This window comes from Colletotrichum destructivum, chromosome 3 (assembly GCF_034447905.1).
Source record: "Colletotrichum destructivum chromosome 3, complete sequence".
Taxonomy (NCBI): Eukaryota; Fungi; Ascomycota; class Sordariomycetes; order Glomerellales; family Glomerellaceae; genus Colletotrichum; species Colletotrichum destructivum.
Window position 1 is genome coordinate 3,956,307 of NC_085898.1, and position 13,450 is coordinate 3,969,756.

At 56.1% G+C, this 13,450-nt stretch overlaps 5 protein-coding genes across 5 annotated transcripts; 2 read left to right on the forward strand and 3 right to left on the reverse strand.

The window, feature by feature from the left end:
- The first annotated feature begins 170 nt into the window (after positions 1-170).
- CDEST_05297 (Putative CENP-V/GFA domain, Mss4-like superfamily protein) lies at positions 171-2,094 on the forward strand. Its single transcript, XM_062921456.1, has 5 exons — positions 171-1,111; positions 1,174-1,248; positions 1,315-1,361; positions 1,415-1,613; positions 1,674-2,094. Exons 1-5 carry the CDS (start codon positions 872-874, stop codon positions 1,995-1,997), a joined length of 885 nt encoding a protein of 294 aa, XP_062777507.1. The 5' UTR covers positions 171-871; the 3' UTR covers positions 1,998-2,094.
- Position 2,095: 1 nt separating this feature from the next.
- On the reverse strand, positions 2,096-3,554 carry CDEST_05298 (Putative alkylated DNA repair protein alkB 3). The gene has a single exon (XM_062921457.1). The coding sequence runs from the start codon at positions 3,399-3,401 to the stop codon at positions 2,097-2,099; it is 1,305 nt and encodes a 434-aa protein (XP_062777508.1). The 5' UTR covers positions 3,402-3,554; the 3' UTR covers position 2,096.
- Positions 3,555-3,732: 178 nt separating this feature from the next.
- On the forward strand, positions 3,733-5,510 carry CDEST_05299 (Putative WD40/YVTN repeat-like-containing domain superfamily). The gene is made up of 3 exons (XM_062921458.1): positions 3,733-4,105; positions 4,193-4,418; positions 4,480-5,510. Exons 1-3 carry the CDS (start codon positions 3,933-3,935, stop codon positions 5,116-5,118), a joined length of 1,038 nt encoding a protein of 345 aa, XP_062777509.1. The 5' UTR covers positions 3,733-3,932; the 3' UTR covers positions 5,119-5,510.
- Positions 5,511-5,521: 11 nt separating this feature from the next.
- On the reverse strand, positions 5,522-8,096 carry CDEST_05300 (Putative ATP-dependent RNA helicase DEAD-box, Helicase superfamily 1/2, ATP-binding protein). Its single transcript, XM_062921459.1, has 2 exons — positions 7,586-8,096; positions 5,522-7,524 (listed from the first exon to the last, which is right to left on the reverse strand). Exons 1-2 carry the CDS (start codon positions 7,945-7,947, stop codon positions 5,877-5,879), a joined length of 2,010 nt encoding a protein of 669 aa, XP_062777510.1. The 5' UTR covers positions 7,948-8,096; the 3' UTR covers positions 5,522-5,876.
- A 228-nt stretch (positions 8,097-8,324) lies between these two features.
- On the reverse strand, positions 8,325-10,879 carry CDEST_05301 (uncharacterized protein). Its single transcript, XM_062921460.1, has 2 exons — positions 9,543-10,879; positions 8,325-9,483 (listed from the first exon to the last, which is right to left on the reverse strand). Exons 1-2 carry the CDS (start codon positions 10,018-10,020, stop codon positions 8,912-8,914), a joined length of 1,050 nt encoding a protein of 349 aa, XP_062777511.1. The 5' UTR covers positions 10,021-10,879; the 3' UTR covers positions 8,325-8,911.
- Positions 10,880-13,450: the final 2,571 nt, after the last annotated feature.

Below are 13,450 nucleotides of genomic sequence, written 5' to 3' on the forward strand. Positions count from 1 at the left end.
TAAGGACTCGCTTATCCAAAATGGGGATTTCCAACAACTCAACAAACACCGCCCGCTTAACCCGTTGCCGGTGAAGCATCCTTTGGCTGCGGTGCTCGCGCGCAGCAGCATCTAACCCAAGCCCGACGCCTCGCTCTCGGCTGAGCCGAAGGTTGCACTCTGTTCACAAAAGTACAAGGTCATTTCCTACAACCAGAACTGACAAATGGCCACCATCCACCAAGTTTAAGAAACCCTTCCCAGAATGAGTGATACGAGAGCGCCCGTCAGCGCGGGGCCAAGTTCGTCCCTGACGCAGAGCTAGCCCAACTCGGATCTGGGAACCCAGCTCCCGTCACTGGCTGGCCGACTTGAGACAATGCACAAGGAAAAAAGTGAAAAAAGTCACCTGACGACGTGGACACCTCGCGTTGATCGAGATTCGCTGCGGTCCTGTGGCTTGCCCTGGGCCCAATCGTGCTTTCTTCCATGCCCCCCGAAGTTGCGGCCTGGCATTCGCAAACGATACTTGCAGACGCGCGGCGCGTAGCACCATTCCTATGCAGTCAGCAATCTAAAAGGCCTGTCAGTGACTCGAATCAAAGGAGCCGTGGTGTCCACATGGCGATTTTCGCGGGCCAATCCCAGCTTTCTGACCACACTTCGCATCGAACAGCCCACGCCTCCATACGTTTCGCAAACGCTTGTAAAGCCCGCCCATTCTCAACAAAACGTCTTGTTCAATCCAGCAGCCTCAAGGGCCGATTTCTTCAGCTCTCCGGCCGTGCCTGTAAAGAAGGGCTGAAAGAGCCTTGTCCTTAGTGTTCATAGGTCCTCAGCTTCTCAGCTTCTCATACCCGCAGCCAACTGCCTCTACAAACACAACCTCGCCATGTCCGCCTCCAACGAACAAGACCCCAAGCGGACCTACCGCGGCAACTGCCACTGCGCCGCCTTCGTCTATGAGGTCGAACTCCCCGAGATCAAGAGAGCGGGCGAGTGCAACTGCAGCGTCTGTGCCAAGAAAGCAGCGCTCTGGGCCTCGTCTGCTCGCGAGGACTTTCGCGTCGTCAAGGGCGCCGAGAGCGAGTTATCCAACTACAACTTTGGATCGGGGCAGCTGACCCATAAGGTGAGATCACGGACAAAAGCCCCTATGTTTAGGCGAGAAGCTCAATAGCATGCTGCCCCCAGTTCTGTGGAAACTGTGGTACCGCCATCATGGTAGACTTCCCCAACGGGCCGCCAGGTATGAAGATGGCATTGAATGTAAGACGACTGACCGGACTCTTCGTCCCACGATGAACCTTGGAATCAGAGCTGACCTGAGGGCAGGTGCGCTCAATTCAGGACCTCGACATTGCCGGGCTGGAGAGAAAACCGTAGGAACCGTTTCAATAGCCGGTCTCCAATCGGTTTGCTGACGTCTTGGCAGTTTCGACGGTGCAAGTCTTGGGCCCAAGTATGAACCTCCGGTTCATCAGGGCCCGAACCCGACAGCCGAGGTCGAGGGGGGCAAGCTCCACACAGGGAGTTGCCACTGCGGCGCCGTCACGGTGGCGGTCGTCAGTAAGCCCATCAACGAGACATATGAGGGCCAAGTCATCGAGTGTGATTGCAGCATCTGTGAGAGAGTGAGCCACCGATCCGATCGTGCTCATGCCCGCGCGAGTTCGAGCTAACATCGATTGCAGAACGGATACATCTGGCTGTACCTCGATATCGACCAGGTCGTGCTGTCGGGAGACGACGACAGCATTGGGCGCTATGCCTTCTCCCACCGAATCCTCTCAAAGACCTTTTGCAAGATCTGCGGCGTCCCCTTGACCAACCAGTACAACCCGCTGACGGAGGAAGAACGCAGCATGTTGACGGAGGACGCCCGGCATTGGCACAACGTGTTCAGAGAGAAACACCCTGTGAATGCGCGGGTGTTGAACGGTGTGGATTGGAAGACTCTGAAGACGCAGCATTCGGACGGCAAGACGCAATTTCAGCCAGGGTATGTGAACCCCTGAGCGGCCCAAGCGGTCTTGACGGTTGGTTGAGGCGTGATGACGTGCGCACGTCTCGTTTCGTCGTTTCCTTGGGTGGGCATAGCCCCGGCGTGATAGAAACTAAGCCTTGGGTTTACGGCTCGTATGAGTCCAAATAGGATTGCCATCGTCGTCGAAGTGCGCCCACTGGAAGAAGGAACAGCTGTCCTTGCCGGGCACGTTGCCGCCGTGGCACATCCAAAAATATTTCCCGTGGTTCTCCCTCTTCTTTTGCACAACCCTCAACACGCAGGGGACCTCGCATTCGCACTTTGGCGTGTAGCGTGGGTGCATCTTGGCCCTGTAGTCGCGGTAGGTGATGTTGATGCGCTTGTTCCCAGCCACGGGGTGCGGGTCGATCGACTGCGCCGGCGCGATGCTGTGCTTCCACTCCTCCTGCATCTCGGCGTGCATCACCAGCAGCGAGTTGTGCGGCAGGTGGATCGAGATCTGGCCCTCGACGTCGGCGTCCTCGGCCGTGTTGTTGCCGCCCCCATCCTTGGGAACAATACGTCGCACACGAAACTCCCGCGCGACGCCCAACGAAATCGACCCGATGACGGCGCGGGGGCCGAGGTACGTCAGTTGGTCGCTGTGCCACCCAACGTTCTCCTTCGGTCCGTCGTAGCAGTTGACAAACGCCGAGTTGGGAGTCCAGGGTTTCGAGGACTGGAACGGCAGCTTCTCCCCCCCTGGATAACGGGTCCTGATCCTCGTCTGGATCTCCTCGTTCACAACCTTGGCAACGCGAGGCTTGACCTTGACGAGTTGGGGCGTGATGCGGCGGACATCGCTGAGCTTGGCGCCGTTGTAAAGATAGTCTGTCTTCTGCGCCTGGATCTCGTCGTAGCTCTCAACGTAGAAGCTTGACGTGTGCGGGCTGGCCACAACGTTGTCAAAGAGCTTGAACGTTACGTTTCTGTCAAAAGACTTGGCCTCCGTTATGAGTTCTCGCAAGAGGTCGTTCGCATCCTCCGGCGGGAGGAAATTGTGGATGACGGTACAGGGCGTATGTTCGGCGATATCTGCCGGGTCGTACAGGTGAACCGTGGCCCCTTTCTTGGACATGAGCTTCTTCTTGGCTGGCAAGCCGGAACCTCCGTCGTCGTCTTCCAGCTTCATGGCGAATCGCCGAAGCGAGCTCTGGGTGCCCGTAATACCACTCGATTTCTTAGCGGGGATTGGTGTCTGCAGAGCTTCGAGTGATTCTGCTACAGAACCATTGTGTGCCAGAAGGACGTCCAACAGTACCTCTTGATCAACGCCTAGGTGAAGAGATGAGAGCATCGCCAATTTTACCTCTGTCGGTTCGTCGTCGCTGCCATCGTCCTGCTTTTTCGGGGCTGAACTCAACTTGCGCTTCTTCCTGATGAGAAACGAATCCATGGTGTCATTGAGGACCGCATGGAGAGGTTGGAGGCTACGCAGACCATCCAAGGAAAATACCAAAAAAGGGCTGTATCAAGGGTCGTTCAGTTATGCGGCGAAGACTTTACTTTCGGCGGTGGGACCACCACTCGACGTTCAATAGTCATTTTCTCCGACTGTTTTCCAAAAAGGGACGTCGCCGTCGCAAGGAGGCGCGTGTGTAGCGCCTGTTCACGTGCTTCGTCCAGGATTGCCCCGCGACCAAAGGCCCCCGATAAGCACATATCTGAGTGATGCATTGCCCCACCGTCCAATCCCCCCCAGCACTCTGAACCCCTCCTCGTCCCGGCCGCGGGTCTGCCGAGGTACCCCAGATCGGGGTTACATCACCGCCTCCCGGGCAGAGCTATCCCGCCCGCATTCATATGCTTTTATGCTGTATCTGTGTGTCCGGTCAATACGCCGCACAGCATCGTCCCCCCCCATCAACCAAACAGAGCATCACACGGGTCGCAAATTCCCATCAGGTAGCCGTCAGACCCTCCCGCAATGGCCCCGATGCTCGAGTTCCGCACGCAGGGCTACAACCCGTACGCCGTTAAGTACTCGCCCTACTACGATTCACGCATCGCCGTCGCATCTTCGGCCAACTTTGGCATCGTTGGCAATGGCCGCGTCTTCTGCCTCGCCTTAACGGCGCGGGGCGTCGAGGTCGAGACGACGTGAGTTTGTCCTCCCCCCCTCCCCCCTCTCTCTGCTTCTATCCTGGGGACGGGCAAGATGCTGAACGCCGTCTGCCCGGCCAACAGATTTGACACGAACGACTCGCAATACGACCTGGCCTGGTCCGAGATCAACGAGAACCAGCTTGTCGTCGCGTGCGGCGACGGCTCCATCAAGCTCTTCGACCTGGGCGTCAAAGACTTCCCCGTCATGAACTTCCACGAGCACAAGCGCGAGACCTTTTCAGTCAACTGGAGCCCCATAACAAAAGATACCTTCGTATCAAGCTCGTGGGACGGCACGATCAAAGTGGTAACGCCCACCCACGCACCGCACCACCCCCGCAAAATGACATGCTAACCCTCCGTCATAGTGGTCCCCGACCCGCGAACACTCCCTCCGCACTCTCCCCGTCGGCAACTGCACCTACTCGGCCTCCTTTCAGCCCTCGAATCCGCACGTCATCTCGGCCGTCTCGTCCGATTCCCAGATCCGCATCTTTGACCTTCGCACGCCCGTCTCCTCGCGCTACCACCTGACGTCCATGATCCCCGTCCACGCCGCCGGCCCGTCCTTCCCCTCCGCCGCGCCCGCCGAGGTTCTCACCCACGACTGGAACAAGTACCGCGACACCGTAATCGCGACGGGCGGGGTCGACCGCGCTGTGCGCACCTTTGACATACGGAACCTGACAGCCGGGCCCCTGGCCGTCATGCAGGGGCACGAGTACGCCGTGCGCAGGCTGGCATGGAGCCCGCACGCGAGCGACCTGCTGCTGACAGCGAGCTATGATATGACGGTCAGGTTGTGGGACGACCGGTCGAACGCGCCGCCCACGGGACCACCGGGTGGCGCGCAGGTCGGCGCGCAAGTCGGCATCATGAACCGACATACCGAGTTCGTCGTCGGTGTGGATTGGTGTCTGTTCGGTGTCGGGGGCTGGGTTGCAACGGTCGGCTGGGACGAGAGGGTTCTTCTCTGGGACGCGAATGCGCTCTTGGCTGGCCGGTAGCAGAAGAAGGGCGAGCGTTTGATTTAGGTTGGTCTGGGTTGGTTTGGTTTCTGTTTTGGTGGCGCTCAAGATGCTCCTCTTCAAGGAGGGAGGAGGTGTTGAGCTCTTTTACTCTTTCTATTTGGCTTCCTTGCTGGGGCGTTGAGGATTTCAAGAGGCAGCGTGCATAGCCGATTTGAAACAAAGGGATCGACTTTTTGCATGTGCTCCGACGGCACTGGCTGGCGTTGATAGGAACAGGCCTTGACATTTTATGTTTGAAGGGGAATCTACTCGGATGTAGAGTTAGAAAAGAAGCATTTATGCAATGGTTGTTAGTGTATGGCAGCGACATCGCGTAAACTCCTTAGTCTTATGAGCCTTGACCGCATCGACCACACACGAATAATGCTGGGAACCAGTTGTGTTTCTGAAGAAGAGATTGGGAGACTTAATTGTCCCTTGAATTATTTACATCGCTAAACCCGTGCCTCCTTTTTTCTCCCTTTGCCAGTGATATACGGCGAAGGGGTTGCAAAGTTTTCAACCCATCCCGATGGCCGTGGTGGTGGTGGTGGTACATAAAGACACATGAGTCTACATCGTCGAACGAAAGCCGTGCTCCGTCAACACATGATATAATACAAAAAGGGGGATGGTTAGGTATTCCATGCCAGCTTCCGTGTCCAGGCCGTCAAGAGGTGGCAGTTGCAGACCTCTCCGATCTCGTTGGAACCATTTCCCTTCTCTCTACACTCACTCTCGCTCGTGCTCGACACTTAGAAAGATGCTCTCTCACCTCTTTCAAAGCCACCACGTCCGCGATCGGAACGTCCCCCACGGTCGAACCCGCGGTCGGAACGTCCCCCACGGTCGAACCCGCGGTCGGAGCGTCCGCCGCGGTTAAAACCACCGCGCTGACTGCGGTCGGAGCCCGTGGACTCCATCTTCGAAAAGGGGTCCTGGGACTCCCGGCGGCTGGAGTAACCACCGCGGTCAGAGAAGCCGCCCCGGGATCCGCGATCGCTGTCGTTGTCCCTGGAATATCTCGATCCATAACCGCTGATGTTAATGTTGCGGATCCTGCGCAGACCGCGCTTCTCAGCGGTGGCGGCACTTATGGCGGGCGTGTTATCCATCTTCATGGCATGGACGAACCACTCATAGAGCTCGTCGGCCTTCGGCTGGGCCAAATCCTTGCTCTGCCCGAAAAGCGACAGGTAAGCAGCTTGTAGAGTGTCCTCATTCAGCTGGGAGGAGATTTCTGTGACCTTTGCCGTCAGCTCTGACGGCTGAGCCCCGCTGGTGAAGTCGAACTGAGCGGCTTCCAGGGACGTGACGGGCTTGATGGGAAGGTCCTTTAACTCTCTGCGGGCCAGATCCAGCTCAGATTGAGGAATGATGATCCATCCTTCGCCCTCCTTCTCTGCGCGACCTGTGCGGCCGAGCCTGTGGATGTATTGCTCACGTTCAGAAGGGGTGCCGATCTGGATGACGTGGGTGACGTTGGGGAAGTCGAGGCCTCTGGCAGTGACATCGGTGGAGAATAAGATACCGGACTTGGCTTCGCGGAACCTTTCGGCTGCTCTGGTGCGTGCCGCTTGCGAGAGCTTCGAGTGGATCCTCCAGCCCTGAGCTTTAGTACGACTGTACACCATTCTCTCGTCAACGTCGCCAACGACGTCGACCCAGGCGGATGTCGGGAGGAATACAAGGGCCTTGAAGGGCATCATTTCCGGGTTGTTCTTCCGCTTCTCCATCTCCTTTTCTATCAGCTCGTAGAGAGTCGGCATCACGTTGCCCCAGCCCCTGCAGCTGACTGCGTATTGTGCCACCTTTTCATGGGTGAGGACATCGTCGTCGGAAATGGTCTGAATGAAGTCAAAGTTCTCGGGGCGGACCCATTCGCGGGCCAGCGAAATGACGTTCTTGGGAATGGTGGCGGAGAAGAGTAACGTCTGGCGTTGGGTAACCGTCGGGTCGGGAAGATTGCCGACAATCTGCCGGAGCTCCCTCTCGAAACCCACGTCAAGCATACGGTCGGCCTCATCGAGGACAATTGCGGCCAGGTTCGGGGCTGCAATACCGCTGCGAGTGTCCGAGAGAAGATCGTTGAGACGTCCAGGCGTACCGACAAGGAGGTGGCACCCTTCTCTCCGCGTTCTCGCGAGCATTTCGTCTTTCCTGGTTCCACCGACAGCGCGCTGAACGACCAGGCCGGTGTTGCCGCACAGCTTTTGGGCTTCCATAGCGATCTGCTCAGCGAGCTCGCGGGTAGGAGAGATGATGATTCCACGGATGTCGCCAGCGTCGGCTGAAAATCGTGCCTTGCGGGTGGCGAGCGAAGGATCCGCCTCGAGCATCCTTTGCAAGACAGGGACGAGGAACGCCAGTGTCTTTCCGGTACCAGTTTTCGCCTGTGCGACACTAAGAGGCTGTCAGTGAATGTACGAAGCACAAAATGCGCTGTACTTAGTGTGTAACTTACAGATCCATGCCCTTGAGAGCGGGCTCGATCGTCATGCTCTGGACACTGGTCATGTTCTCGTACTTCATGCCTTTGGTGATGGTGTCGACCAGGTTCTGGTGCACGCCCAGCTTGCTCAGATCCTTGAACTTTGTCGTCAAGCCGGAGGGCTCCTTTGTCTCGACAGCCGGTTCAGCAACTGCGGCTGCGGCTGTCTCGCTAGAGTAGAGTCTCAATGCGTTGATGCTGACAGGGATGCGGAGTGCGCTTTGCGAAGACTGCGCGATTGACTTGAGGGCAACGGGTCTCGTTGTTCGGAGGGTTGAGGTTGCGAAGCTTGCGCCGCCGATGCGAGCGCATCTTCTTAAAGATTGACGAAACATCCCGTGTGTGATTAAAGGCAGTATCAACTGAAGAGAGGAAGGAAGGCCGACGATACAATACAATTCTTTTGATTGAGGTAGAGGGGATGGAAAGGGGGGGGGGGGGTAGTGAGTGGCGGGTATGGAAGGGGATGGATGGTATGGTGAGGTTCGTGGGAACTTTTTTTCCGCCGTCGAAACCGCGAGATAGGTGGACAGGAGGCGAGCAGATAACAATTTTTTCCAGGTCTTATCGGCTCATTTGGTCCACTTAAACACTTTTTAATGGAGCCCTTCCTTCCCTGCTACAGACCCACTGGCATGCGCGACGTTCAACATGTCACTGTGCGGAGCACGGTGCACAGAGTACCTACCTGACCTACCGACCCAAGGAGTGTCTTACGATGGCATCAGAATGTCCGGCGATCCAAACTGCTGGTTGCCGCACAATAAATGAGCTATGTGACAAACAATGCCTCCGGAGTACCTGGCCTATCTATTTCGCACTTTAAGCGTAACCCAGAGGTAGCCCCGTCGGTCGCCACACTCCTATAAACCGGACTCAGACAAGAGGCGGAATGATTGGCTTCACTCACGTACGGCAAAGTTCATGTTTGCGGCAGATTGGAGGACCATGAGAGGTTGGGTTCTATCACTGTAGATTCAGACACCTCTCACATCAAGCTATAGGTGGGAAGAATACTTCTGGGCCAGAGAAGAACAGCCCATCCTGCTTGATTCGCCCCAGCAAACCGACACTAACAAATATGCAGGTCGTACGAAAATTCCATTTGTTCCGCGGATGGTCTATATCTTTCCCAAATCCGGCATGCTTTCAATCCTCTCCCAGCACCCCTCATACCCAATATAATATAGGAAAGAAGACCTTATGTACTCCGAAAAAATGTCTAAACCCATAATCCAAAAGAATAGAGAGTATGTCTCTTTCTACCGTTAAATGTCATCATACTCATTGAAGCTCGTCTTATTGTCGTTTGGGTGCCACAATCGACAAGCCCTCTCCAACGCCATCAGACAGTCCGCCCGTGAAGCCCTCAACCGTCCAGGCGATGGCTTCCGTGAGGGCTTGCCCGACCCTGCCGTCGCCGACATTGCATAGGGCGCCAGTTATGCGCATGCCCTTGCTGCCGATGGCGTTGGCGAGACCCATACCCGCGCCCACCAGGTTCTCCGAGATCCGGTACTCCCTTTCGGTGCGGGCTGCAAGTCGCAGCAGAAGAATGAAGTACGGTAACGCCAGGTGAATGAGGACGAAGATGTTGACGACGGCTGTCTGCACGCCCCGATGGAGGATTGATCGCCCGTGATTCGCGCCTCGTGACGGCGAGTACGCCCGGCCGCCAGGGTTGGCTGGAGGGATGAAGTTGGACGGCGTCGACGTGCGCAGTCGGTGGAGCTCGTGTTCGTTCAGGTCGCTCGGGAGCGCCTTAAGAATGTACTCGACGCCGTCTAGGAATGCTTTCCGTTCAAAGTCCACCGCTGGCCGCCGCGAGGGATGTCTCAGCTCATCTTGAGCAACAGCAATCAAAGCAAGGCCTATGGAATGGTCATGTTAGCTGTAAGGAAGATTCAAGCATGGGCGAGTAGATTGTTACCTTGTTGAGCAAACCGCCAATCTACGTTTGAACACTGGCTTGTGCCGTGCTGCTGCTGTTGCTGTTGCTGCTGCTGTTGCTGCTGCTGTTGTAACTGTAGTTGATGTTGTTGATGATGGTAATGTTCGGCCTGTCGCCGCTCCTCCTCGTGCCGGTCGGCGGCAGACCGCATCTCGTACATACGCGACGACTGATGGTGCTCGGTTGCCACCAGGCTCATGTGCTCCTCGGTGCTCTCTGAGATGATGCGAGCCTGGGTGATGTTGGGATGCACGCTGTCGAGCCCCGACAGTGAACGGGCGTGGGACTGCCTACTCGATGTGAGGGTCTGCATGCTGGCGCTCTTACGGATGGAGCGCAGCGGCGGGAGCCGGGACTGGAGAGACGTAGGCAGCATCGAGAAGACAGTCGATGACATTCTATTCTGCGGCAAGGTGATTTCCTCGAAAATGGGACCCCAGGGTCGGAAGGGGGGCATCGTGTTTTTAAATTGTCCAGAGAGGCGCAAAGTAGGTCCGTCCGCGGTAGTGGCTATTCAGGTAGGGAGACCACAACAACCCAAGTTTGCTAGGGAATTTGGCGAGATGGGCGTGGCGGTCTGTTCTCACTCGCTGGTTTTCCGGTAAGACGTCGGGCTTGTGACGCAAAACGTTATCACCGGAGCAGGAATGCTACGGTTCGACAGCGTCAATTCTAGCCCCGTGTCCGTGATTTCCACTTGGGGGGAATGTAGGCGACGGCCGAGTTTGGAGAGATTCGTATACAGTCTTACTTGGCGAGTCCCACGTTTGGATGAGCTCGCGCCAAGGGTCTTTTCTCAGAGCCAAAAGTAGTAGGAATTTCCTGTAATTCGGGGTGCCGAACCGGAGGAGACGACAACACGTTAAGAGATTGGGAAAGCAGAAATGGTGGATAGGCCGAGGTCAAGTCAGCTTGCTCTATGAGTGTGTTGAAGAAGGTAAAGCTGAGACAAAGAAACTTGAAAAAGAGGATGAGAAATGGGAGGGGAATGGGGGGGAGGAGGAAGAAGAAAAGAGTCGGGAAGTGAAGCAAGGTAATGGATGTGTAAGACGGCCAGGTACTAAGAACCGAAAGAAGTGGAGGTGGAGCTGGAGTGTGTGCAAGGTTAGGAAGTGGTTGGTGTGTGTATGAGAGAGAGAGAAGACAGGCAGAACGGTTTCGGTCAGGCTGGGTTTGGATTCTGTGAACGGCTTCTTTTTGGGTATTTGTGTCTGCTGGACAGAGCATCCGGTCAACGGGGCCCTTTACGGTCTGGCTTATCCCATCGGTGGTAATCGGGTTTGTTTCTTGTCTGATGCAACAGGACAGAAAGCGTCCCGTCAGAGGGACGAGGAAAGTTTACCTCATGTTTGCAAGATAATACCTCTCGAAGCACGGGTAGCAGTGAGCCAAAACCTACCCGAGCCCTCGAGGCTTCTTTGTCACGTTTGTTACTGCGTCGAATGCAAGTTGCTGCGTGGCACATACCAAAAGGCGCAAGCAGTCTCGGGGGAGCTCGCACCGCACGCCCCCCATCTGGTCCATGTCCATGCCAACGCCCACGCCCATGCCCACGAGCCTTTTTTCCCTCACTGTTCGCCCTGCTTTTCTGGGTGAGAGACGGAACGGAGATGGAGACATAGAGGGACGGACGTTCTCGAAAGCATGTGAAAGACAAGAAATGTTGGGTCGGAGCGGGGCTTATCGGCTTCTAAACTGGCCCCTATCATGCTGCCCATGCCACCAACCCACCCACACGCAAACACACACACACAGGGGGAGAGAGAGCAGCAATCACATAGCCCATGGCGCCATTGCATTTGCATGAGAGAGAGTGGAGGGGAAAAGAAAGGCGGTCTCTGATAGAGAAAACTTCTACGGGCATGCGCATGGACGGACCGCTAACCATTCAGTGTTGCAGCGTCTTGTATGTCTGTCTTCTGCTGCCATTGAAGCCATAGACGATTCGCAATGTGCTTCTCATCCCAGCTAACAGCACCCTCAGTTTGTCTGGTTGCGAGACCTCATAGAACATTCACTGCCGCTACGGGGGGCGCCCAGTTCAATTGTTGAGGCCACATAAGTACGCCCGGTACAGATTGGCACGGTTGGATCAGCAGCAAATCGACGGCCTGCAGTGACGAATCTCGGGTGCATAGGATTCTGTTGTACACTATGTACCACGAGCGGCGCTAAAAACGCAGCGAGTGAGATCAAGCCGCGAGCCCACGTCGACGCCTCGCCCCTCACACCCTCCGCCTACCAGATTCCCCTCATCCCGCACGAACCATCCAGGAGCAAGATGCCTCAAGCCGGACGACCCCGCCTCGATCTCTTCCTTCTTGTGCTATGCTTTTGCTACATATTTACAAGACGAACTGGTTGGTTCTGACGCTTGCTTCTGCGTGCCGTCGCTGGCTCTGGCCTTGTGCCACTGGATGCAATTGCCATCCCCCCCTGCCTCCCGCCTTCCCGGCCAGGGAACCTCGGACTGTTTTGTGACATGCGGCGGATGCAGGGTCTTGTTTCTTAATCAGATATGGACAACCATAGGATCTAAGGGACCTTATAGATAATCAAGACCGTCAACCGATGCGCACTAGCACGCCGGGAATGGGAGAAGGTAACCCATGGTGACATATTATTCGGGCATCGGATCTTCCCTACCTGATCCACCGCATCGGGAGGATGAATGTAAACTGTAGAAGATGAAGACAACGGGGTACCTGCAGCCCGGCCCAGGCCCTGGAAACGTCCACCTCTGGCATGGATTTCTTTGAACTCGACGCTGAACACTGAACGCCGTGCGACGCAATGTCTCTCGTTCTTTTGCCCTCCTTTAATGTCGCCGGATCCGAACAACCAATGGAACCCCCCGCCCCCCATTCTGCTTCTTCTCGCATAATTCTTTGGAAGCAAGCCGGCGTAAACACACAGCATCGTTTCCGCAAGAGACGCTTCGCTTAGCACACACCTTGCACAGAAAACCAAGCGAACCCCCACGTGTTCGGTGTCCATCTAGGCCCGAGGGTTGAAGGCGAAGACACTGGCTCGAGTCGATCTGGCCCCCCCACCTTCGCCTTAACTCTCGGCGGGTGAAACTAGAGTGGCCCTGTCGCCTCATGTGGTCGTGGGCTCAAAGACACAGCATGCTCCGGCTGCAAAGTCATATGTGGAAGGCCAGCGCCAGGAAAACCAAGCCGAACTGCGTAGCCGTTTTTCCGCCGTACGCAAGAAGGGCGCCTTATCAGGGATAATCCTCCAACTAGGCGGCGAGCAGGGCCGCTCACGCATAACTCCCACAGGTCGAGAGTGCGAGGTGACTAGGCTGGTTTAGCACGGCATACGTAGCAGCCCGGTGCCATCGACAACGAGTGCAATGAGGCTTTCCCCTTCCCCCGAAACAAGATCGCCATGTTTGTTGCCCAAATCATGCAAGACAAATTACTTGCCAGGCACGCACTCATTCGACCCCATCCAGGGCCTCGATCGAGCTGAGCACATGTTGCCCGTGGCACTGACCGTGATGCCAGCCGACGTTTGTGGAAAAAAAGACTTCCAAGGTTACTCTCTCAGAGGCATCGCAACCATGGAGAAATAGATCGGTGAGGCCATGAGAGCAGCCGGATTGGCAAGAGAACGTGTCATCCAGCAGGATGCCAGAGCCGCCAACCTCTGCGACAATCGAGATAAGACTCAGATAAGAAACCCACCTCCAAAGATGTGTCTCGTGCTTCATCAGCCACGATGCACGTGCTTGCCACCCCCTTCACTTGATCGTCTTCGTTATCCCCAGATGTCGTCGCTCCCAAAATCAACTGGCACATCACACTAAGCAGCCGTTACTTGTGTATCACAAGCCGCAGTTCTTCTTGAGAATCCTGCCATTCATACCTAGCACCTTCGTT